This window comes from Cinclus cinclus, chromosome 7 (assembly GCF_963662255.1).
Source record: "Cinclus cinclus chromosome 7, bCinCin1.1, whole genome shotgun sequence".
NCBI classification, from domain to species: Eukaryota; Metazoa; Chordata; class Aves; order Passeriformes; family Cinclidae; genus Cinclus; species Cinclus cinclus.
Window position 1 is genome coordinate 20,049,036 of NC_085052.1, and position 24,410 is coordinate 20,073,445.

General features: G+C 42.1%; 1 protein-coding gene across 1 annotated transcript in view; it reads right to left on the bottom strand.

The window, feature by feature from the left end:
- Window positions 1-20,620, bottom strand: part of SORBS1 (sorbin and SH3 domain containing 1) — a 74,364-nt gene extending 53,744 nt beyond the window's left edge. Inside the window, exons 1-9 of the mRNA XM_062496767.1 lie at window positions 20,589-20,620; window positions 12,062-12,117; window positions 11,158-11,223; window positions 9,076-9,171; window positions 6,006-6,125; window positions 4,516-4,542; window positions 4,231-4,346; window positions 1,383-2,189; window positions 417-788 (exon numbers count right to left, since the gene is read on the bottom strand). Of these exons, the coding sequence (XP_062352751.1) occupies window positions 417-788; window positions 1,383-2,189; window positions 4,231-4,346; window positions 4,516-4,542; window positions 6,006-6,125; window positions 9,076-9,171; window positions 11,158-11,223; window positions 12,062-12,117; window positions 20,589-20,620 (1,692 nt within the window). The remainder of the gene's footprint in view (window positions 1-416; window positions 789-1,382; window positions 2,190-4,230; window positions 4,347-4,515; window positions 4,543-6,005; window positions 6,126-9,075; window positions 9,172-11,157; window positions 11,224-12,061; window positions 12,118-20,588) is intronic.
- Between the last annotated feature and the right edge of the window lie 3,790 nt (window positions 20,621-24,410).

The following is a 24,410-nucleotide window of genomic DNA, read 5'->3' on the forward strand; positions in this document are numbered from 1 at the left end:
AAGCCAGCCCTAACCTTTAACCAGCCTGCTGTTGCTGCTTTAAATGTTATTGAAACACAATTAAGGATGCTATAAAAGGAGCCTGAAAAGATCAGTTAGTTGCAGCTATTCAGTTTATGCTGGATTCATTATTCTGAGCAAATCCTGTGAAGACTCTTAAGGTGTAAACAACCCAGCAGAATGGGCACAAAGGGAGAAGTCAAATGTTGTGAGAAGTCAAAAGAAAGTTCAAAGCTGCACAAGGCAGGCAAACTGCATGCACTAGCACAGGACGCAAACAAGGTTTCAGTTGTCATGCTGCTGGCAGGGAGTGAGTCATCACTCCTCCCTCAAGTTTAGTATTGCAAGGAGAAAGTAATTTTAACCCAGGAATACAAATTTAGGAAAAGGGCGAGGAGGGTACTTGGCAAGCTTACTTTATGTGAGATGACTCCAGTGATTTCAGGCTTCAAGCCCTTGTGCAAAGCCCCCGTGACTGGAGGAACAAGTGAAGGTGGTGATGAGAAGAATGGCAGTTTCGGGTAAACTGAGGGTAATGTGCCAGATGTGGAGGGTGCTTGGTTATGGTGGGAGCCCCTCTGGAGATGTGGGGGAATGAAATCGTCTAGAGTTGGAAAAGTCAAGGGTGAGCCAGGAGAAACAATCTCAGGGAATACGGAGCCTTGCCCGAAAGGAACCAGAGGCGGTGGTGGAGTGCTGGAGCTGCCTTCTTGTTGTCTGTCTGGATTAACCTGGAGGAGGGGGACTACTATAACTCCAGGCTGAGCTGAGGTGGTGGCAGTGGCATCCTGTAGGAAACAAGGTGTTGTTATGCACTGGGGGAGATTGTTACTTTAGTCTAAGGCAGCCATATCGTGTCATGCAAGGAATGTACCCAAAATGATACAGAGCCCCAGCAGATCTTCTTTCCTTAAGGAGGCATACTTCTTCAGGCTTGCAGCCCCGGCCTCTATGAACACAATGTGTTTTCCACAAAAATCTTTATTCCCCCTCACCATCCCTCATCTCCAGTTCTGTGTAGTGAGGCTAAATCAAACCAAAGAACAGCCCAGCATTCACCATCTCTTGAGAAGCTCTAACCATTACACATTACAGAGTTTGCTTCTTTTACATCTCCCTAAAATAGAGCATCACCAGTCCAACCCAACTCCCTACAAACACCACACACACAAACACACACACGAACACAAAGATCAACGTTGAGGGGACACATATGGGGTGTTAAATATTATCAAGTAAAAGACCACAAGACTAAGGGTGGCACAACAAGTGCTGAGAAATTAAGGTAGGAGGGGAATAAAGCATTAAGGGAAAACATTGTAATGAACTACAGAACTGTTCGCTTGGCTGAAAGAAAACAAGGTTATGGAGAAAACATGTACCATGCTGCGTCCCATTGCCTTGTATGGTGGCTGTCGCTGCTGGGTAAGGTAAGGCTCTTTTCTCATCCTGTCCTCTGTGGCAGCTGTGCTCTGGGGCTCTAGCACTCTGTCCCTCACAGCTTGCGGAGGTGATGACTGGGTCCGGGAGGGCTGGCCTGCACCATAACTAACTGCGTCTTTGCTGAGGACAATGTAAAAGTACGGCCTGGGAGGAATAGGAGGAGGAGGAGCAGCAGGAAGAGACTTTTCAGTGTCTGTTACAGAGGAAACAATGTTGGTGGCTGGTGCCTGAGTGAGCTCAGCGCCCAAACTGGTGCTGGCTGCTGGGTCATGTGTGGTGCCAGTGGAATTCTGAGATGTGCCTGAGCAAGTGCTGTTAGATAAACAAGCTACATATAGTTTGCTGACCTTTTTATCCGCCTTCGTCTCATGACTGGAATTCATTCCAGCCTTACTACTGGGATTTGCCCTGTCAGGGTTGTGTTGTATGGATGCTGCACCCGACGAGGAGTGACTTTCCAAGAGTGGCTGCCCAGCATGCACCTCATCTTTGGGGCCTGAGGAGGGAGAACGCCCTGCTGGCAAGCCCTGCTTCCCACTGGGGATGGCCCCATAGGGGGTAGGCGATGACAAATAACAGCGTGCACTGGTGTGTGGTGATGCACGCTGTGTATAAGGCTTGGGTGCATTCAGGTACACACAGTCCATGATGGGCACTGGCAACAGGTTGGTCGCTTTAGTGTCAGTGCGAGGACGCCATGCAAAGCTTTCCTCTTTGGGAAGAGGAGGACGGGGAGGAGCAAGGGCCTGATCAGGCAGAGTCAAGAAGGTAGGAAGGAGAGAGGAAGCAGCATCAAATGAAAGGAAAAAGGAAGGAAAAAAAATTACATTCTCAGAACGAATTTGATCATTAGACTTGGGTTAAGCAGGTTTTAATACAGCAAGAATAAAAAGCAAATACAGTATCTGGAAGGCCAGTGCAGAACTCACATCCATCGTCTCCCACATTCTTTCTTAGCACAGCTCACTGCAGCACACAAACTTAACCCAGCCCTCAAGTCCCTGCCTACATGAACCTCTCTGTGCTCAGTAATTCTCATTACTGTACTGTTTCAAGAGGCCAGCACAGCAACACCCACCATGTCTCTGGGATGGTGTGGTGGCATCCTCAGTCAGGATTTAACATCATGGCTAACTAAATTCAGACTCACGTTTGCACAGCTAAACACTTCCCAGCACTGGGGACACTCGAACTGCAAAGCCAAATTCAGAGTTCTAAGGCCATCTCTGCATGTTAAGTGTACCGCTGAAAAATGAACATTGCCAAGTTTCACCAATGCTAATGAAAGCAGACATCCTTAGAGTGCTGTAGCCTACCACAGCTGGCTAAACAAAAAGTCAGCATTTCTTCATTCTGAAGGCCAGCTTTTCAATTCTCTTTAGGATTTTTCCATCCTGAAATGCTTTCAGGAAGATCTGAATAATTAAAGTTTCTTGAGGACATGAGATCATCAGAATTTGCCTCCAGAATCAAGATCACCAAGAGAGAAACCCTGCTTCTAGTAAATAATAAGAAAAGCTTTAATGGTTTTGGTACTTGGCAGCATATAGCTTGCTAACTCCAAATCACCTATCTACTGCAACTCTAATTACAGTGACTCTTTTCTGAAACACAAACTCTTTTGAGATAAAATAACAACACAGAGGTTTCATTTTATTTATTGCTTTTCTGCCAGTAGCTGAAAACTATGATCTACTGGATGAAGAAAATACCCACCTAGACAACAGCAGCTCCATTTTTGCAAATTAACCCTTTGGAGACTGTGAAAGTAGGTTTTAAAAATTCCCTGTTGTTATATCTTTATGGGCAAAGGCTGCCTAAACCACTGCTAAAAATGTCAAAACCAGAGAATGAATATGCCTTAAAGGCAGCTTGCAACATTCAAATTTGGAAAGAGACATCCTTTAAAAGTCATTCACATATGACAAGTTGTGGCAAGTACCTATTCTTGTTACATGGATACAGATGTAGAAAAGCTTCATAAAATTACAGCTGCTGCTCCAGAATCTGCTGTCCTTATGCTGCCCCTCTGCCCCTCCCACCCTTCCCTGAAACACAAGGGAGTGGAGAAGTAGGTTGGTCAGAAATGTTCTAAAGGGCTTCTGCCTCTCAACAGGCTCATTCCTTTTGGAATTTCTTCCATTTCAGCTCAGTTTGAACAGGAGTTCTTGAGACTTCTTTATCAAGTATTATGTGGACAAGAATCCAGTTTCTAATGAAGGGTTTCCTTACCAGCTTCCAGACTGCTTCTGTGCAGACTGAGCACCCAAAAAAGAAAAAAAGAAGGAAAAAAAAAAAAGAAAATAAAAAAAAGAAAAAGACATTGCATTTCTCTTAGCAGACTGCCTTCAACAATTGACCTTCAGGTACAAATAACCTTTCCCTTTGTTGGCTTCTATCAGTTACAGTGTTAAAACTGAAAGGCATTTCCCCAATACTTTATTTCTAATGTGGGGTGCAACTCTGATTTCAGCCCACAGCAATTTCTAGGAAATAAATCAGCATGAAGTAAAAAGTAATTAGAGATTATTACTTCACCTTTTTTCTTGCAAATAGCATTGTCCTCCTCCTTCATCCACCCAGGAAACACTGTGGTGTGCCTGAATACATGAGCTCCACAACACTTTGCTGACATCGGTGTTGCCCCCATTTTAAAGGTAGAAAAGGCTGAGGCACAGCAACTTACCTATCTGCAGCCAAGTTTGGAGTTCAACCCAGGACTCCTGATCATGAATCCAGTGCTTGAACCCAGACGATCACCCTCAGGATGACAGAAGAAAGGCTTACCTGTGGCTTGCTGTCTGAAGAAAGGTTTGGACGCACACTCCTATAACCCTTGGCAGCCAGAGAAGATGGCTGGGCATCCCCATTGGCATCAGTGTTAGACGATGACCTCCAATCGTCTGCGAGGGGAAAGAAAACTCAGATCACACATTCCCTCCAGTTGCAGGGTAAGTGAAAGGAGGGAACTCTTTTCTTCCTCTTCCCCCCTTTCTTTTTTCCTCCCAGGCCAACAAGAAATAATTCCAATAAAGCAAAAGAAGTAACAACAGAAGCAGCCAATGTTTATACCTGTTTCTGAGTTTTCTGGCTCCAGACCTAAGTGTTTCACAGCAAGGAGGGACAGAGGAGGTGGGAGTGGAGGATAGGCACAGAGGAAAAGAAAGGGGAAAAAATATACCATTACATTTCCAGAAAACATGTGCCAATTGACGTTAAGAGTCAAGCTACTTCATTTCACACATAAAATGCTTTCTGACAGGGCTGCGTAATTACCATAGAGACCAGCCCTAAACATGATGTCCTCCTTGTTTCTGACCTTTGTAAACACAAGGCAATTCATTCAGAGTAAAGAAGAAACAATTGTTCATTGACATTCTTATTTCAGAGGCAGAAAGGCTGCCCAGCTAGCTACTTTCTAAAGCTGCAGCTTGACATCCAGACACCACAAATTACTGGCAATGTAGGGACCCTGTATTCAGATTATGAAGACATATCTATCCTTAACAGTATCACTATATGTGATTGAGATTAACAACCAACAAATAGATCAAGTTTTGCAGACTAAGTGCATGAAGGGAGTTATAAGATACCACTTTACAACTTGGTCCCTGCAGCTACATGCAGGGGGGTTCTCATCACATATTCACCTGCTTCCCACTGGGCTCCTCCCCACTCTGTACCCATTCTGCTGTTTTAAGTTATATGCATGAAGCTCTCCCAGCTCCACAGTGCATTTCATAAAGCGACTGAGAGAGTAAGCAAAATAAGTATTAATGAACTGATTTCCATAGTAATGGGCCCACTGCCATTCAAACTGTTGGAAATTTATGAAGCCATCAACAGAAAGGAGAGAGTCAACAGCAGGGGGTAGGAGTGAAGAAACAGGGAAAGGCAAGCATAAAAAGAGGGTAGGTCACTGGTGGAGCAGAACAGGAGAAGACAGAGCAGAAAGTGACACATCAGGGCTAGAATTAATGGAACTGCCCTTTCTCCAACAATACAGTCAGAAACGATGGATGCTTTGCTTTTAAGAGCATGTTTTACCCTCTCCCCCTTAACAGCATCTTGCCTTTGGGAGTTCATTCCCTTTGCCAGACTCACAACACTGGCCAGGTTTGTTTGCCTGTCTCCTACAATTAAGTAATTACACATCTGCTATTGAATGGCAGCAGAGCTCTGTGGTGACGCCATCCCCGCCTCCCTGACAACACAGCTGAATGCTGCAGTGGCAGCAGCACCACTCAGCTTCTTTCTGTTCCACCTCATGCCTGGCATAAAAGGAGGTGACACAGGCTGGCCTGGGGGTGGTGGGGTTGGGAAGAACGAAAAGAACTGAGAGATTCTGGTGCTCCTGACAAACTTTAGTCAATGACTGAGTAGTCATGAAACCTGCACTAGGAGTCAGTCTCTCTACTGGTCCGGTCCTTTCAAGAGGTTTCCAACTATACTATGGAACGCTGGGCTTTAAACCATAATCATAAAGTAAGCTCAAGATCCTGGACTGACTGGTCTTGAGGTTACTGTGAGTAACAGACTGCAGTTAACCTTCCACCACTTACTTGCAGGTTGCTCAGCATCCTGAGGACATGGTGAAGTGATATTCTGATTCCCTTCATAGGATGGAGTTGCCCGGAGGGTTACAGCTCCTTTTCCACTGCAGACTTTTGTGGGATCCATTTCTACAGGAATTGCACATGCACAGAAGAAACACATAGAAAGGGATGATGCAAAGATATCAGGAGGCATCAGAGCTCTAGAGTAATTTTAGCATGGCTGCCTCCAGGTGAATCAATCTAGTAATGTTTGTGCAGATGAAGATTAGCTCTGTATTTAAAGCATTGAGAAATAAAAGCAGTTTTATATTCACATAATTGATGAATGTAGCAGTTAAGTTCTGAGTTGCAACAGAGCTAAGAAAGGAGGGGAAAAAGAAGAGTGTTTGAACCAAAGGTCACAGTTCCACTTGCTTTATTTCTTCTACTTTGTACAGAAATACTGTGCTAGCAAGGACAGTCCACATTTCACCTGTGGCTCTTCTACAGGGACATCCCAGTGACATAATGCACACACTTTGTGTGCCAAAGCTTAAAAATGCCCTTTGTGGAGGACTGAAAGAGGGGAAAAAAAAACACCTTTTGATCCACTGGAAGATAAAATCTTGTCATGATGCTGAATACAATCTAAAGGCGAGGCACTGCAGCCACCTCCCTGCCATCTCCCCATTTCACTGCAGTGGTTCACCTCCTGACACAGGAACCTGAGCCCCAGAAAGGAGGAGGAGATTTAACACATGCTTATTAAATCACCCTGTGAGCCAGATACCAGATCATGCCAGAGTCTTTGCTGAGGCACAGTTCAGCACAGCTTCTGTGCAGGCTTACCTTTGCGTATTTCAGTCCATGATCTGGGTTTTCTCCTCCTGTCATCCTATTAAGTAATAACAAACCAGTACTTCAAAGCTACATCTCTTTCTCCCCCTACTTAAAAATCTTTCTTTGAGTTGTTTCCTTTAAGATACCTCTGGAAATAGTAAGCCTGAAAAGTGTCTTCTTTCTCTAGGCTGCTTCCACAGACCTCTTCTCATGCACTGTTAGTGACCCTGCAGCTGCCATCAGACTTCACTTACCAACATAGAGGTACCAGCCCTACCATGACTGCACAGGGAGCATGAAGAGGTACTGAGTGCATGCTACATTACACAAGTGACAACACAATAATTTCTATTTTTTGTATGTTGAGGATCACACTATATCTGCATAGGGAAGGATGCAGCTCTTGTCCAGGAACTGCTGTTATAACAAAAATTATACCTTCAGACTGGACAGAGGGGGGAAAGGTTGTTGTTTATTGTCCAGCTCACATTTGTGTAGATCAGTACTCCTTGGCTGATTTCAGCAAGGTCATGCCCCACTAAATTCAGATCAGCACACTGCCTACGTACCATGGCAGCACTTTAGCTAAGGTTGCAAACCATGCAAACCACAGCCAGTGTGGCCACAATATGGGGAAACATCAATATGCCAGACAGCAGCAGTAAGAGGAGAAACTCAATGAATGCCAAACTGCTAGCTCTCACTGAAAGCCTTTTGTGCTGGAATCCCCACTGTTGAAGCCCTTACATGGGTTTCCAACGCTGTAGGGATTTCAGAAAAAGCATGGTTTCAGATCCATACTTAGGACTGTAAAAATGATGGCGTAAGTGAGAAATCAGAGGGTACTTTCCTATAGCTCATCCTTTGGCTAACTGAGGCAGCATTGAGGCAGCCTCTGTAAGGGAAAGACTATCCACCCAGACATACCAAAAGCTGTTTCATCCTTAAGTATACCACAGCTGATCACAACTTAACATTCCAGGTGAAATAGAAGTTGACTTCTCTGACTGATTTTTACACAATCCAGGTAAGGTCAGGATTCCTTTTACCCAAAAGTGCAGTCCTGGCTATCAATCCCATCCACACAGCACAGCACAGAGCCCAAGGACTCAACAGACTCACTTTCAAACCACAGGACAAAGGTTTAAGCTCTGAGACTCCAGTTTTAAGAGTGCTGTAACTGTAAAGCATGGACATGACATCGGGAATCACTGGGCCTGATACAAAAATCCACAAAGACTGCAGTGTAGCTGTCCTCCTACAACTCTGTGCCTATATTTGCTTCACAGGCACTGGAGAGAAATAGAAACAGAGCTCAATATATATGATATGTCAAAATAATATCTTCATTATAGTGGAGGAAAATCAAATTTGGGAATCTATGCATTTTTTTTTTTTATTTTCCATACAAAGATTAAACCTGTATACTGAGCCAAAGGAATAAGAGTCAGAAAAAAAATGCTCTGAACTAAAAAAAAAAAATAAAAAAAAGTGAAAATATTTGAAAATAAAATCTTGCCAGACTATCTCACCTTGGGAAATTAAAACAAATGTCTAGAATGATGAATTCCCTCATAAATGACAGAAAACAAGAATGTGAATCTCTCAGTATAGAAACCCAGCAGCTAGCAATAAACAGGACATCAGCACTATACTAGCCCAACAAAGCACATGTATGACAGATTAGGAGAGACAAGCAACATCAGCTACACTAGTCTGACTGTCCAAATCCAGCATAGTACAAGCATAATCTTGTACCTCTGGTGGGGAAGCATGCACTGGGGGAGAGGGTGACAGACAGCCTCACATCCTTGCTTATTCACATGTGGATTAAATTCAGTTCATGTACAGAAAAACAAAACCATACCACCAATGTTGAACTACACTTGAACCGTTTGTTTTCATAAAGACCAAAGATATGCTGGAAACATTCTTTGGTTCTTCAGGAGTTTGGTTCAAAATTAGTCTAATGATAACAACAATAACAACAACAACAACAATATTTTTTATAATTGAGCATTACTAGAAGAGCTGACAATGATCCCAGATCCAAGCAGACACAATTATGTCTGCAGAAGAGCAGTGTAATTGAGAACAGTGCATTGTGCTATCAAGAACTAACTGCGTTACCTACCAATGAAATCTGCAGCTCTGGGAGGAGCAAGAGGAGCATGAAGCTGAGAATTAGCCAAAGCATGTGGGTGAAGCAGAGACAATGATGGCTAACTAAAGCATGGCAGGAGAGGAAAGAAGATACCTGTAGGCAGCACTAGGTGAGGAGAACTTTTCACTTTCTTCACAGGGATTATTTTAACGGCAGAAATAGAACGTGTACATAAAGGGACGTCAACAGCTGCAAACACAAAAGTGTAAATGGCACATCCAAAAAGGAAAGAACAGAGTTTGGGAAGCATGCCACAAAATTTTCTAACGTACTTGGAGACACAATAGCAGGAAATTTCAAATACAAAAGCAGTCTAGAGAGCAATGATGCAACTCTTAAAAATATCCCTTCATTTGCTCTAATTCAGGATGTGTCTGTTTTGTGCAGCATACAGAACTGCTTACTGAATGGACTAATGCTGACTGCCAGTATGCTGCAGTCAAAAAGAATCTGGAAGCATTAGTTTTTAGAATCCATCAAAAAAAATTAGTGTAATCATTTAACTGAGGTACACTACATGCAAAAACAAAAATGTTAAGTAAAACGTTAATATGGTTCAGTAAAAACAAAGTGGAAAAAAACCCCAAGTACTGAAAGGTTGAGAGAAGAACATTAAACTAGTCACATTATATTAATTCTGAATTTCATGGCTCATTTTTTACAAGTTCAACAACAGAAGGAAGTGAAATAATCTTGAAAAAGATCCCATGCTAAAGGGTAGCATCCATATAGATATTTCAGAAAAAAAAATCCATCCATATAAACAGTAAATTGAAGAGATTTCTACCTGACTTCATCAGCTAGCACACTAATTATACTATATGTGGTAACACTGGGGAAAACCATATGCAGCACTATGCAAAATTCTAGCAATTGTTACAAAACTGTTCAAATCAACAGGTACAAAGAGGGGTCATTGTGAAAAAGGCAATGCTATTCTGAGGTGAAGCTCAACAGGAGCTGCCAACATAAACATCTTGTATATCATAACTGTACCAGCATAATTTGAGTAGTGTTCTTGATATCTGCAGAGCCAGGATTTTCTACTATAAAACCTGTTTCCTTCAGGTATTAGCTGGAAAATGATAGATGTCTTGTCACATTCCATGCCACCTCTCTCATTCCTGTAAAATCAGGAGCAAGAGGAACCACATTTCTGACACTTTACAGACAAACACTGAGCACTGGGCCAGCTTGAGGGACACACTGACATCAGGGTGGCGTGTACACCCCCTCTTGTGGCAGATCTTTCTGATACCCAGCAAAACTGGAAAGCTCAGATTTCACAACCTAGAAAAGAAGTCCCAAGCAACAAAAGCTTGGCCGAAGAGCCTGACAGAATTTTTTCAAAACTCATAAAATCATTAGTTTTTAATTTGATAGGATTGTTTGAATTATTTTTTTTAATAAAAGAGGAACCCAAATCAAACCCTGTTTGCCATACTTCTTCCTGAGCAGAAACCCTGTGAATATAACAGATCCCAAATCCAACACAGCCTGTGGATTAGGAAACAATCCTGATTCTGTTCTTCTTTGAAACAGACTGAATTCATCCATCCACAATGCAGACAAAATACTAACCACTAGAAAAAGGCATCAAAGGAACAGAAAGGAAATGAAACCAACAGAAAATCAACCCATACCCACATACTTCCACCCTGCCAAAACAGACACGGTCACACCACAAAACTGAATGCAATAAAGCACAATGCAAACCTGCTGATGCTAACATGAAGACTGGTTTGTTTACATTTTTTTTCCATCACTTAAACGGTTGGTTCCTGCCCTTTAATCCCAGACTCAAACCTTCACCTCTCCCTGAAGTTAACGCAGTTCACACACAGGCACCACAAACCCCTGCTGTCTCAACTCACTGAGATACCGACTGCAGGTGCTCACCAGTACCACAAGTACTGAACAGCTTTCCTCAAAACAGCATTACAAATATACAAAGAGGCAAGTCCAGCTTGCCACTTTAAAGAGACAAAGAACACTTGTTGAGCTAAGGAATGCTGCTGCTACTAGCATGGTGCAGTACAAGGCTTTTCTTGTGTCAGTCGCCAAGTGAACTAAATTTGGAAGCCCCCGCTGTAGTGAATTTCTGGGAAAATCAAGCACATCACCAGCTGACATGCAGGAGGAGCTGTGGAGGTGTGTCTGGAGATTTTAACCCACCTTTTTCTTGTCCATTGCTGCTCAGTCCATTGACAACAGTTTTTGCAACGTCAATTTCTTCATGTTCTGAAAGATAAATGAAGTGGTTTGCAATAAAGATTTTTGCAAGTCTACAAAATCTTCAGCGACACAAATAAAACTGGCTCTTCTAAATTCAGGGAAACACAGCAGACAGTGCTAGAAGGAAGCTCCAAAGGTCATCCAAAGCCCTATTTCTGAACCATGAATGAAACAAATCTACCTCTGTCACTCCTGACAAATGTTTGCCTAACAAGTTCTCACAAACTTCCAGCACCACCCTAATGCAACCTGTTCCAGTGCTTCCCAACTTGTAAGCCTATCAGTGCTCACACTGAATTCCCAGGTCGTGTTTTTCTGGATCCTCTTCAAATAGTTCATATTTTTTTCAAAATGTTGTGCCAAAACCAGGACATGATACCCCAGTTGAGACTTGCTAAGATGCTAAAATTAAGTGGCAATATAATTCTACAGATCTTACATATGGTACTCCAAGTCTGGCATCTGCTTTATTTTTCACTCTGATTTAGCCTGTTACCCACACAAGTCCAGAAGCTTTCCTCTTCCCAACCAGCTCCCACTTTCTGGTCCCTTGTTTTTCTTTGAACAGCTGATTTTTCCTATCCAAATGTCAAACTATATTTTCATCTCTACTAAAATATATCAAATCCAGGTAATTTTTTCAGGTTATCAGTGATTTTGCACTCTAATATTCCACACTGAAATAAGCTAAAAGGGTCTACATCCATTTCAAGATGTTTCTAGCTACTTTTAGGGCCAAAATTCAAGCAATAAACATGAATTATTTCATCAGAAACAGACAGGAATATTAGTAGTAATAAAAAGGAAAGCCAATGAGTGCAAGTAGAAAATAACACAGACTTACCAGAGCTCATTGTGGCAGAGGGACTTGCCTTTTTCACTTCTGGATTTTGTTTATGTCTGTTTAAAATGAAAGGCAGAATGATTACACTATGTTTCACATCTTCCCAGACAGCACTGGACACAATGCTGAACATTCACCATAAGAGTCAAGGTAACAGTCATGGTTTCTTAAAAAAAAAAAAAATACTTTCTAATTCCAAGTGGATTCATGTTAAGCACCAGATACATTTTTTGCTGATAATTATCAGAACTGAAAGATTATTTCTACCCAATGCAAGCACTGCTTCCAGACTTTAAGTCTAATCTTCCTATGAAATTTAAAGACAGTAATTTAAGTCCAAGAGTCTATAAAGGGCAAAGTGCAAGTCAGACTAGTTTCTAATACATAAAATGTGCATCACCTTTCAAGAGAATTTTGAAAAATCAAAGTGACACTAAAAGCTTTAAACTAAAACCCTCAAATTAGAGCTTTCCCATCTTTCAAGCCAATCTGCTGCTCATATCAAAGCTAGTCTCTCCTTTGAAAGATGTAGCAATACAGAAGAGATGCACTTGTTAAAATGCATATTATGACTTCCGCAGCAATCATTTCCAGCTGTGCAATGCTGCTGATGCTTTCAGGATCAGACTCCAGTAAGTGAAACATGAAAGCTGGAATCTTTAATTCTTCTGGTACCAAAGGCAGTGAAATTACCAACCTAAGATAAAAAATAGCAGACGGTATCAGAAGAAAAAGTCAGTTTTCATGCTGATGCCAGTCTTTGGAGGACAATTGTGAAGCCTATCTGTCCTCACTCCTGCAGCAAACAGGTTTCAATGTCACAGACTGATATCGGTTTGAATAGCCAAAGAGCATTTCTACACAAAAAAAAATCTGTATGTTTGACAAGATATCTCAATTCTCTAAAGGTTCTAGGTTAAATTAAAAGTCCTTTAATTTTGTGTTTCAATCTCCACCTCTTCCCCCACAAAAAGTTAGCCCCAAAGAAAGTGAGATCAAGTGCAGCTCCAGACAATTAATGGCTTTCATGACACAAACAGAAATATACACCTGAAATCACAATATCATGCAAAACCAAGGTCCCCAGTCTGAGAAGTATAGGAAACACTGCTTGGGGAAACAAGGAACTAAACAACAGATTTGGAAACACTTTTTCTTTTGCATGAACTGGAGGCCACAGTGGAACATTGAAAGAGGTGAAAACTCCCTTCAGGGAACTGAATTTGTTCTCCTGCCTCAAGCTTCCCCTTTCTTAATCAGCATTTACTTCATGCCAGCCAGAATATAATGAGCATGCTCAACAGACACTCAACAGGAAAGAAAACTGATCCCAGTAATATACAATGTAAAGTGGGGGTGCAGCATAAAACCAGTCAACAACATAAACTGAGTCCAACTTGAGAGGTTGGCTGCTTGATTTTGCCTGCCTATACAGTATCTGCTTTTTGTTTCTAACATTTCATATTAGAAGTGAGTCCCTGAAATAGTAATGGTCGACACAGCCTGAAAATGTAGACAAACATACTTAGCAATAATGGTCCTCCTGATCTCCATACACTTCCATTCCAGAGAGATGCCTTAGTTCAAGCAAATCCACAAGAAACAGTCTAAAATTACCTTATTCATCTTAAGATTTGTAGCAGTATCATACTCTTCTACACATAGGAAAATGCTATATATTAAACTCTCTGGGATAAATACCAGTCCTTCCCCACGGCCAGGAGAAAACCACAAGAAGGGGCAATATTGCAATAAATCTCAACTCAGCTTTAGGATCAACCTCTCTCTGAAGCTGAGGAGGTTGCTGATACCCAGATGTTTTAACTCAGCACTGGCCCTCCCCATGGGCTTCATGCAAGTCAACACAAAATTTCTTCCACTACAACCATTCCCAAGAGGTTGCAGCACTTTCCTCTGGTATACAAGATTAAAAAGGAGTGGGGAAAAAAATAATTCAGTGAATTATCTTTTCAGGAGTGGACAGAGGATTTACCTGCTATAACATCTGGGCAAAGGCAGGGTCCACTGCTGCTGCAATGCCAGAGCAACACTTCCCCTCCCACAATGGCAGTATCTGACATGACCATGTTTCATCCTTTGAAAAAGTCTCATTTGTTTGGAAACAGTGACATCACAACTGCATAAAACTCTGATTTCAGTGGTGTCTTTTTGATTCAAGTCTTAAAATTGCTTAGGTGTGAAGCACTGACCTTCACTGCATTAAAAAAAGCATTTAGGAAAGAATTCACACCAAAAAGAAGCATAATTATTTAGCCTTAATAGATTAAATTACTTTTTATAACCAAGTGATTTGAGGATAAACATAAAGTGATAATTAAAGAAGATTGGTAAAATTAAATGGAAGATGCATACAAACTCATTAGATCTAGATTGGATCTGGAAAAATTACTTTTCCACATATTCCCACACTCACTAGCAATTATGGAATTCAATTAAAATAACAAGTATCCAGTGTTCACTTACTGTGAAACTAATCAGCTTCCTTCAAGCACTCAAACACGTGCTTAGTACAAGTTCCCATAGACAGAATGGATTCAACGTGCTCAGGATGTCAGTAACCAATCCTGAGTCCCTGAGTCGGTCTAACTCCAGATACTCCATTAACTCCATTTAAAAGTTGATTTTGATCCACTTAGAATCTGCACACAGATCTGCTGCATGCAAGTAGAAATAACTCCTGTTTAGATTGCCAAAATTACAGCGCACATTTGGAGTTGGGAATATGCTTTGGCACCTTATTGCGTTAGGGCTACAGAGTTATTCTACTTGTCTTCCATATACTTGACCCCAAGCACACACTGAAGTCCTATTAGGCTATCACAGCCTAAAGCTGCTCTTGGGATCAGATGGACAGTACAGCCAGATAACACATCTGGCTCCATGACACTGGTGCAGCCAAGCATTGGTCTGTAACAGCTGGGAAGGCACATGCTGTAAGCCAGTGTGCTATGGACAATTGGATGGTGCATCCTTGAGCAGATTAGTCCCTGCCAGACTGGGCAGACAGGCTGTCCCTGGAATCATCTGCTGCTCCCATTTCCCCTCAAGAACTTTCTGTAGACATGGCCAAGCCATTCCTGTAGACACACACAGCATGCACAGCAGTACTTCAGAAGGGAGCATTTCAAATAGAATCAAGAATGAGGTCCCTCCTGTCAGTGTTAAAAACAGAGAACTCCCTACTGCCAAAGCAGGCAAACAAAAAAAGAAAAATAAGAGAAAAAGTACTCCAAAGCAAAACACCCACGTGTCTCCTTCCAACTCCCTGCTCTAGCCAGCTAACTAGTGTGTCCTCGCCAGACTGGAATTAGTGCCTTTCCTGAAATGTGACAGATGTAGCAACAAAGGCTTCAAAGCTGCACACATGCAAAACACAATAAAAAGTAATTAATTCCTCAGGGCATAAGCCAGCAGTTGTAACCCCGAACAAGCCAATGTCTATATGTAACATCCACCAATTCCTTGTCAGTTCAGTCCTACCTCTAAGACAGATGTTTAACTTTTCCTTCCTCCCTTTCCCCCAGCACATTTCTCTAAGGCTGCAGTCCCTTCCCTACTTGGTGTGGAAAAGAGAGCAGTGCGTTCAGAAGCCTATTTAGGAGGAATGCAGATAAGTGGCAACCACTTCTGTACAGCCTGTCTGGATTATCTCACATGCTCTAAAGGTTTGAATACTCCCCCTACAAAGGCAGGGGGTAACAAACAGCTCATTAATAGTTCTAAGCAAGGACACATGCTCTTAAGTCACTGGTATCTCAGCTAAGAGTCGCAGGCAGTGGTTATTTTTGGTGGTCTAATGTAAGTGTGGGGAAAAGTAACTTCCTTTCTTCCCTTGCTCCCTAGTACTGAGAGCTCCAGTGACTCACATAGGATTTTAAAACAATTGCTAGACATGAGATGAATGCTCAAAACTTACTGTGCTGGCTCCTTATATTCCTGAGATGTAGACTCCGTTATTTTTCTGTTTCAGGTTTTCCACATTTTCCACATTTTCTCTCTAAATACAAGAGTTTTAAATGTTTTGTGGCTGAATTTAAATGAAAAATCAAATTCTTATTTATATTAGTAGAAAGTAGAGGAGTTGAGGCTATCAGAAAAACTGTAAGCTTTCAGACTGAAAGAATGATTAGCAATCACAAAACTTACTTTTCACCTGGTCAGGTCTTACACATCACTGACAGCACCCAGTTTCACCCCAGCTCAGACAGACCCTTTCTCACAGTGCCATCAGTGTCCCTGACCCAAATACTCATCTTCAACAAGCCATGTCAGCAATATGGAGTCCCAAATCTGGAAAGCAGGCAAAGAGCTGCACTGCAGTCAGTGCCTCCCACCAGCAGGTTCCTCTGCTTAAAGGAACTTGCTGGAAAATACATCTCCTGTGCACTTCTCACCTCACATCACATCAAACATGACAAGAAAAAAAATAATTTTGAATAGAGAAGGCAGCTCAGTTTAACCCAGGCAATCAGCTCACTCTTAAACTGTCATTATTCTTTTATTCTGGAATACTGAAATATATTGTCTGTCATTTTTATTTTACGGGTTAAAGAACATCCTGTCATTCCTTCAGAAGACATTAGGCTCCTAAGAACAAAAGTCATGAAAAGACTATGAGTAAGCAAGCAGTGCACATAGAATAATCACACCAATTCTGTACAGGACAACAGCTTCCACACACACTTCAGCAAGTGTTAAGACAGCAGAGAGAGAGCACTGAAAGCTCACTAAATGAAACAAATGGTATCATTACACACCGGCTTGGATAAGGTGTTCTTATAAATAATGGAACTTACAGCTGTTAAAATAAACACAACACATTTCAAATGCAGTATTGCTTCCTTTTTTTTTTTTTCTCTTTAAATATAGTGTATGTCTGTTGCCTTCCAAATGAGCGAAATTAAGTTATCTGGGGCACAGGTGCCAGTTTTTGTGCAATATATGAGAAATGTGCCTCTCTTAATAATAAAAGTTAAATAGGAAATGCAAACTAGGAGATACAGCTTTAAGAATTCAAAGATGCTTTTGATCTAAGTCATCTTACAGTCACCAACTTCAGAGTAAACAAAGTTTACTGCAACCTGAGTTAACTCAGTTCAAGGTCACTACTTGTAGAGCAGGGGACAGAAAAGAATCTCCTGGGTCATCCAGCCTACTCCCATGCTATTGCAGGCAACTGTGTCATACAACCCTGTGCAAGAACACTTCACATTCCAGCTTAAAACTGCTAAAGTTTCCCGCCTCCACTGTTCTTCCTGGAAGCCTGCTCCAGCACTCATTCCTCATATGGCATGAATGCTGTTTCTCATCTGCGACCTAAATTAAATTCATGAGCAGCTACAGCTAAATTGTTTTGCACCAACACATTTTTTTCTGTTGAAGCAGGTCTTCCTCCTTGCACTCACCCTTATGCATGCATTTTTAGAAAGCTATTGCACCTCTCTATCTTCATTTTGCAAGCTCATAAACAAGCACTCCCAAAGAAATTGGCCAGCATGCTGTCACCCATCTCATAAAAACCTGTAAAATAGTGGAAAACTTTAAAAGGTCAGCAGGCCAAAGTCTAAACTCCACTTAACTTCACAAAGCCAGCAAGCAAAGCCTACAGCCAACATGCCCAACAGCTGAACAGCAAGGCTGAAAAGGTAAATAATCTCTTTTTGTCCATTCTAACTCTTACCTGTATACTAAAATGGATTCCACGATTAGTGCTAGTTCAGATAGTGATTTGATGTCTACAGGAACCTCCCTCCAAAGAAACAGATTGCAATAATTTCATACTAGCCACAAAACCTTCATTAAACAACACTGACTTATATCTGGAAGACTGTATGGATGAAAGGTGGCTCCTGCTTGAGCCATCAACCTCCTGCTCTGCTGCAGACTCAAGGCTTGAAAAATGGCTGTACAGAAGGTTGTTTGGCTCACAGCACACTCGATATGTGGTTTTATCACTGGTCCCCTCTGGATAAATAACTGCTCACATCTCTGCCTTACAGTCAAAAACATTTCTTCTGACAACAGATTCTAAATACATTTTAACAGGGTTTTGACTCCGTCCTGAGTCTGTCATGATTACTCTCTGTCTTTAGTACTTGAGGGCTCTGATATGGTGACAGCAGCCCTGGCCCATGTATCATGGGTGTCAGCTGAAGAAACAAATGCCTTTCTGCCACACCCATACGCCCAAGCAACTCACATGAACATTTTGAAACTAGAGAGAGAAAACCAACATTTTCCAGGATATTTTAAATAAAATCTCATCTCCATCTTAGCAGAAGATACAAAGCACAGCACTTGACAGCAGCAGAAGTTGAGATTTCTGTTCAGATTTATCTGCAATAGGTATGATCACATCTCATAGATGGAAGCACTTTACAAACAAGCTGATGTACATCCTATAAAAGGAAGCTCACTGGGCACAGCGCTCAGGCTGCCAGCTCCAGGAAGGCTGTAAACAACTTAACAGCATACCACAACCTGGGACTGTTCAGGACACTCAACTGAGATTCACACAGGAACTGGCATAAGGAGCACAAAACTACTGAAATTGGAATTTATTTATGTGTAAGGGTAATTCGTTCCATGACACCCGATTTACCTTTGCTGCAAAAGGAAAATCTTTCAATCTGCAATGACCGCACCTAGCCAAGAGGATGCTGGTTTTATACTTCAGCTGGAAGAAATAGAGGATTCATGGAGTTTAAGCTGTTGTGAGACTACTTATAAGAGCTGTGCAGCTGGGCTGCTCTGTGTACTGCACCTAACTCTCTCTAGATCTCTGATACGGGGCCACTTGTGCTTCAGCAGAACAATTGCTGTAAAAAAACAGACCCAAATTCCAGAAGCCCTAATTATGTATAACAATGAATCCATTCAGCTGACTGCAGGATTGAGGGACACAAACACTGCATTGCATTTACTACAATGAATGGCATTCTATAAATACAAATCAATTAGATCATCTAAACAACATCCAGCAGCTTCTCTTGCATGATTTTGTGTAACAAAGACTACAAAGGCTGTCTTCACCTCTATCACACACACTCAAACAGTAAAGTAGTAAATAAGAGGAAGTTGCATTAGGCAGAAATACTAATTAGAGAATGACTAGTGTCTCGAAGTTCAAATCCAGTTTACAAACATTTCAGGAAGATTAGGGTAGAGAGAAGACTCTGATGCACCTTTGACATATAAACCAGATACTTTAATGCTACAGACCTCCTTACACCATTCCAGACACATCCTGAGATTCCCAGTTGTGTAAGGCAGAGTAATTGTGCAGGCCTGTGGTTGCAACCACACTAAATGTTAATTTTTAATTACAACCTCTTCTAGCATTAGATGTTCTGAAGCTCTGTCCAAACAGTCGCCAAACAATAGCTAATACTTGTCAAGACATATAGGTGATATTTTATACCAAGATGGAAGATGTGGGCCTCTATCCTATGCAACACCAAGTACTAGGTGATCTGGCATAGTGTAACAGGGCCTTACAGGTATCAGTCTTATAGGTTTGCTTTTTATAGTTTCAAAATAAGAAAAATCAGTACGAGAGCTGGTCTCATTTACACACAACCGCAACAACCTGCAGAGAACTACACAGAGCTAAGTCTAACCAAAGCACATGAGGAGCCAGGCATACAATACTGCCAACACATCTCTGACAAGCCTAGTTGGAAGCAAGCTGAAATGAGACAGGGGCATTTCCTTTAGCCTTTTCCAACCTGGAAGCACTGCTATGCTAGCAAAACTGCCAGGGGACTAATTCACCTGCCTGGCTATCAGTCACAAAATGGTCTCAGCAAAACTCAGAAGGCTGGCCACTATCACGCATCCAAGGCCAGGCAGCAAACTTGTGCCTGCCAGGGAATTCAGGCTAGAGTCCTGAATTGCTAGTCCTGATGGAGTCACCTACACACTAGAAGGAAGGAGACAGTGACTGCTTCTCTACTCACTACTGAAAACAGTCACAGAAAACCAAACATGGGTGAAGCAACAGTCTGACATTCCAAGTATCTCCAGAAATATCAGACAGTTACATTCTAGAAGCCAGTCCTCGTCTTTACTTCCCTCTGACTCCTCCAGCCTCAGGTGACAAATTCTTATACAGCTGAGAATTCCACAGCCATTCTCTTCACTTTCCTCTAAGTAACTGCCTCAGAATCTGCATTCAGCAAATGCTTTCAATCTTTCCTCCTCATAAAAATAATTAGAAGAAAGATCCAGTCACTAGGGTAAGGAGGCAAGGACATGCCCATTTTCCTTAATGAGAACCCAAACCCATGTAATGACTACCCTGACACTGCCTCTTTTCAATCAGCAACTGGAAATACCTATCCAAAAGAAAGCAGCATTCTGAAAATCAGTGTGCACTGCCCACCAGACCTACCCACTCAGTGAATATTAGCATATGCCATATAAAATCCTGGGAGTTCAGCTCACAGCAGGTCTAGCAGAGGTAGATGTGACTAACTTTGACTAAAATCCATACTGGTGTCCTTACCTTGATTCAGGCTTTTCAGTCAATGGAGCCATTTTCTTAGTGTCTTGACTTCACTCCATAAGAGGCATGAAAGAATTAAGAAAACCTTTCACTGTGATGCCCAGTCACTTGGCTGCTGAAGTGCAAGAAAGAGAGATGCCTCCACAAATTTCTCTCTGGCACCCTTAAATACTTTGCTCCTCCTACTGCTGTGCTTTAATTAGCCAGTTGGTTCTTAGTCACCCCATCCTGTCACTAGGCTGGCTCACCAACAGCCACCCCCACCCAATCTGCCTGTCACTCCCCTGCCACTGTCATCACAAAGGACACCATCTCTTCCTGCAGCCCTGGAGCTGGGGAAGGGAAAAAGGTTGGAGGTGACACTCCAGGGTAGAACTGGTATGGGAGGCATTTGAGAAGAGAAATGACAGAAAGACCTCAAAGGAATGTTAAATTACAGGCAAAGTACTTGAAAAAGCACTTTTCTGATTTTTTAAAATCAGGCAGCATCCACTTGCCAAGGAAAGAAGATTTTCATTAGCACTGGACATGGCAGATCCTATTTCAATGGCTAGGAGCTGAAGGAACAGATAAAGTTTCTACTCTTAGCAGTTGAGATTTGTAGCATAAATACCTGACATGACACAAGGGCAAAACTAACTGCTTGTATGGCTATTATGTATTATATGCCCACTCCATGAGCATTGTAACAGGCATCAAAGAAGCTTCTGAGCCATCAGCTCTACTAGGGTGTCCCTAGAGTGGAGTACCCTCCCACAGTGTGTCTTGGCAACCTGGAGTGGAGGGTGATGCCAGCTTTTAGGAGAGCAAGGGTGTACCCACACATCCCCAGGCCTGGGTAGCCCACTGGTGAGGAAGGCAAACTGCAGCAGAGAATCAACCTTCCTTCCACAGCCAGTGTCTACAACACAAAAAACTGGGACAAAGACTTCCTCAACTCAGACCCTGCAGGCTGGCCCATGCAAGACCAAGTGGCAATTTAATAGTGAAATAATCTGAAGGAGGTCCCCCTAAGCCTCTTGGCACTATCCTTTGTCGCCAGCACTGACTTCCATGACTGACACTCCACTGTGTCTCTATTTTCAGCCCGTCTCTGGATTTTGATTCCTCAAATACACATGTAAGGATATTGATCTGCTGCCAAGCTTACTGACTAGATAAAATGTACTGAGAATTATCACAAGACAAGCATCTCAGCATTCAAATGAGACCTAGAAAGCAATACAGGTGGCAAGAGTTGCTGATTGCAGAAGGGCATAGAGCAAAGTTGACTTTGTAGGTCAAAGCTTACACTACTGATTCTTTCAGTAAAATGTTAGTAAAGGACACAGAACAAAGGTCTCGAAATACCTACACATATAAACATATATATTGATGTTCTGTCAAATGCTGACTCGGGTTTGGTCAGCAACACAAGCTCTCCCTTTTCCTCCCCAAAACATCCTTTAGCATCCCAGTACTAACCACCAACCAAATGAAGCATTTCATTGTAAACCAAACTGAGTATATTGGCTAAGGAGCCAAAAAGGGCTGGGAAATGGCACTCTATTTCACTTAACACCAAACCTCAGTGTGAACATGGTACTGGGAGTTCTAATTACAGTAAACAAAGGGCTCTGGAGCCCACATTTAGTACCACATCCCAAAGACTAATGCTGAGGAGCTTGTACCTGGGCTTTTGATTTCATCTACCACAGCAGATACCAGACACTATTAGCAAAATTCAGGCCTGGATCTAAGTTATAAATCTAGTCCCTCTACATTTGAGGGGTGTTTGGTTTGGGTGGAGGAGAAAGGGGCTCATTTCACACATATCAACAGAATAAAGGGTGATGGAAAATAATATGTATGTTGTGAGTGGTCAGATCCTACTCTCCTCTTTACACAAAAGAAAAAAAGCAAACCAATCAACCAAACAAAAAACCTAACCCCATGGGGCTCTCCAAAACAAACCAGAAAAGCCAACAAAACCCACCACATTGCCCAAAGTAAGATGTGCAGTCATCACCAACTCAAATTATTTGAAAAATACTTCTTTACACAACATGAAACATAGTTTACAGAGCATGCAACAGGAGATACCCCTCACAACTCAAAGACAACCTCCTTGATCTCCCTAAAGCCTGTTGTGGAGCCTGGACCACGTAAGAGCAGGTCAGTTGGAAGCCCTATGTGCTGTGTAGGTTTATAAACAAGCCCCTGATAGTTTATCTTCAAGTAACAAAAACGACTGTGATTTTAAAAAAACATACTGTAAAAATAACAGCTAGTGAATGAAAGCATGGCACCTAGGGGAGGTAAACTTCTGTGTCTTTCCTTATTTAACCCAGGTCTAAAGTTAGGATGGTCAGGTCAAGATGGGGTTTGAAACATTCCTGGTCTTTGCAGAAACCAGCTTAGAGGATCTTCAAACAGCTTGGCAAGGAGGGAGGAGTTTCTGTCACAGACCACCACTTGAAAACAGACTTTTCACAGAACTCCACTTGGGTGAAGAGTAGCAAGCTTTGACTGGCTGCAGGGCCACAGAGCTTGGTTGTTTCTAAAGTCAACCTTGACTGCAGGATGAAAAGCTTTATGAAGTGTTGATGTTTTACCATCAACCCACTGTACTAACATACTGTGCACTGCAATTTTCCTGGCATCTGCTGCTGCACAATCTCTGCTGTGTTTTTCTCCATAATACCATGTCTTTGTGAAATATAATTTTACCACGGTAGCTAAAGGAAATAGCAAAAAGGAACAAATTAATTTTCTCAACCAAGGAAGCCTTTGGCATAACAGAAGCAGATACTGGTTCTAGGATATTCTGGATGCCTGCCATAGTAGCCACTGGACAGAGTATTTTTACCAGTTATAAGCTACCCTGGAAAGTTTTGTTGCACAATGCATACATTATTTTATAAATTTTGATAAATATCACACAGCTATACTAGTTCTTTTATGCCACCCCAGTATGCTATGGGACTAGACTTTCCAGCTACCAGAAGGCAGAAGTGCTGTGACATGCAGTTTAGAAAAGGAGGTACTTTTGAGAGCTCTGGGAAATGCTAAACAAAAGTGACTGAAGTTACTTCATTCTGCAGATGGAGGAGGAAAGCAAGCAAACTTACATCATGCTAGTGCTTTTAGTTCAGTCCCAGGGCTTGAATTGCAAAACAAAACTCTGCCAAAATAACACGTTTCTGCCAGAGCTCCACCCAGTACCGTCAATGAGCACAAACTCATTCACCCAACCTCCTCACCCTGCTTTGTTACAAAACAGCCACCTAACCAGGTTCTGGTTAGGACAGTATTACAGAACCCTCCCTGCTATAAAAGATGAGCCCTACCTTGCCCCAAAACTCCCAACATGTGGATCCCCCTGACCTGAGTCTGAATTCTGCAGCTCAGTTCTACCCAGCTCAAATCCAAGGGAAGCAGCATCACTGCAGAACAGAATGCTGTCATCAGCAGCCCCTACAGTCTGCCAGGCTGCTCCTTCCAACTGCACAAGGACTTGGGAAGCACTTCCAGCTGAGTCTGCATGGCATGAGGGGTTCAGACTGTCACCAGAGACTGAGCAAAATCCCTTGGAAAGATGTATACAGGTCTTTTAAAAGCTCTAGACAGGAACTTAATCTGTCAGTAGGAGCAATTCTTCAGGACAGAAGGGCCAGCAAGAAGTCCTTGTAACAGCAATGTATGTATTAATCCAGTGAGAGCACATAACCTGCTAAGCATAGAGAGAGAAGAGCAGAGAACACAAGACAAAGTGCTAAAAAACTTTCTCAAATGACTGAGAAAAGCAAATGCAGAATTCATCTTCCTTGCTGAAGATTGAAG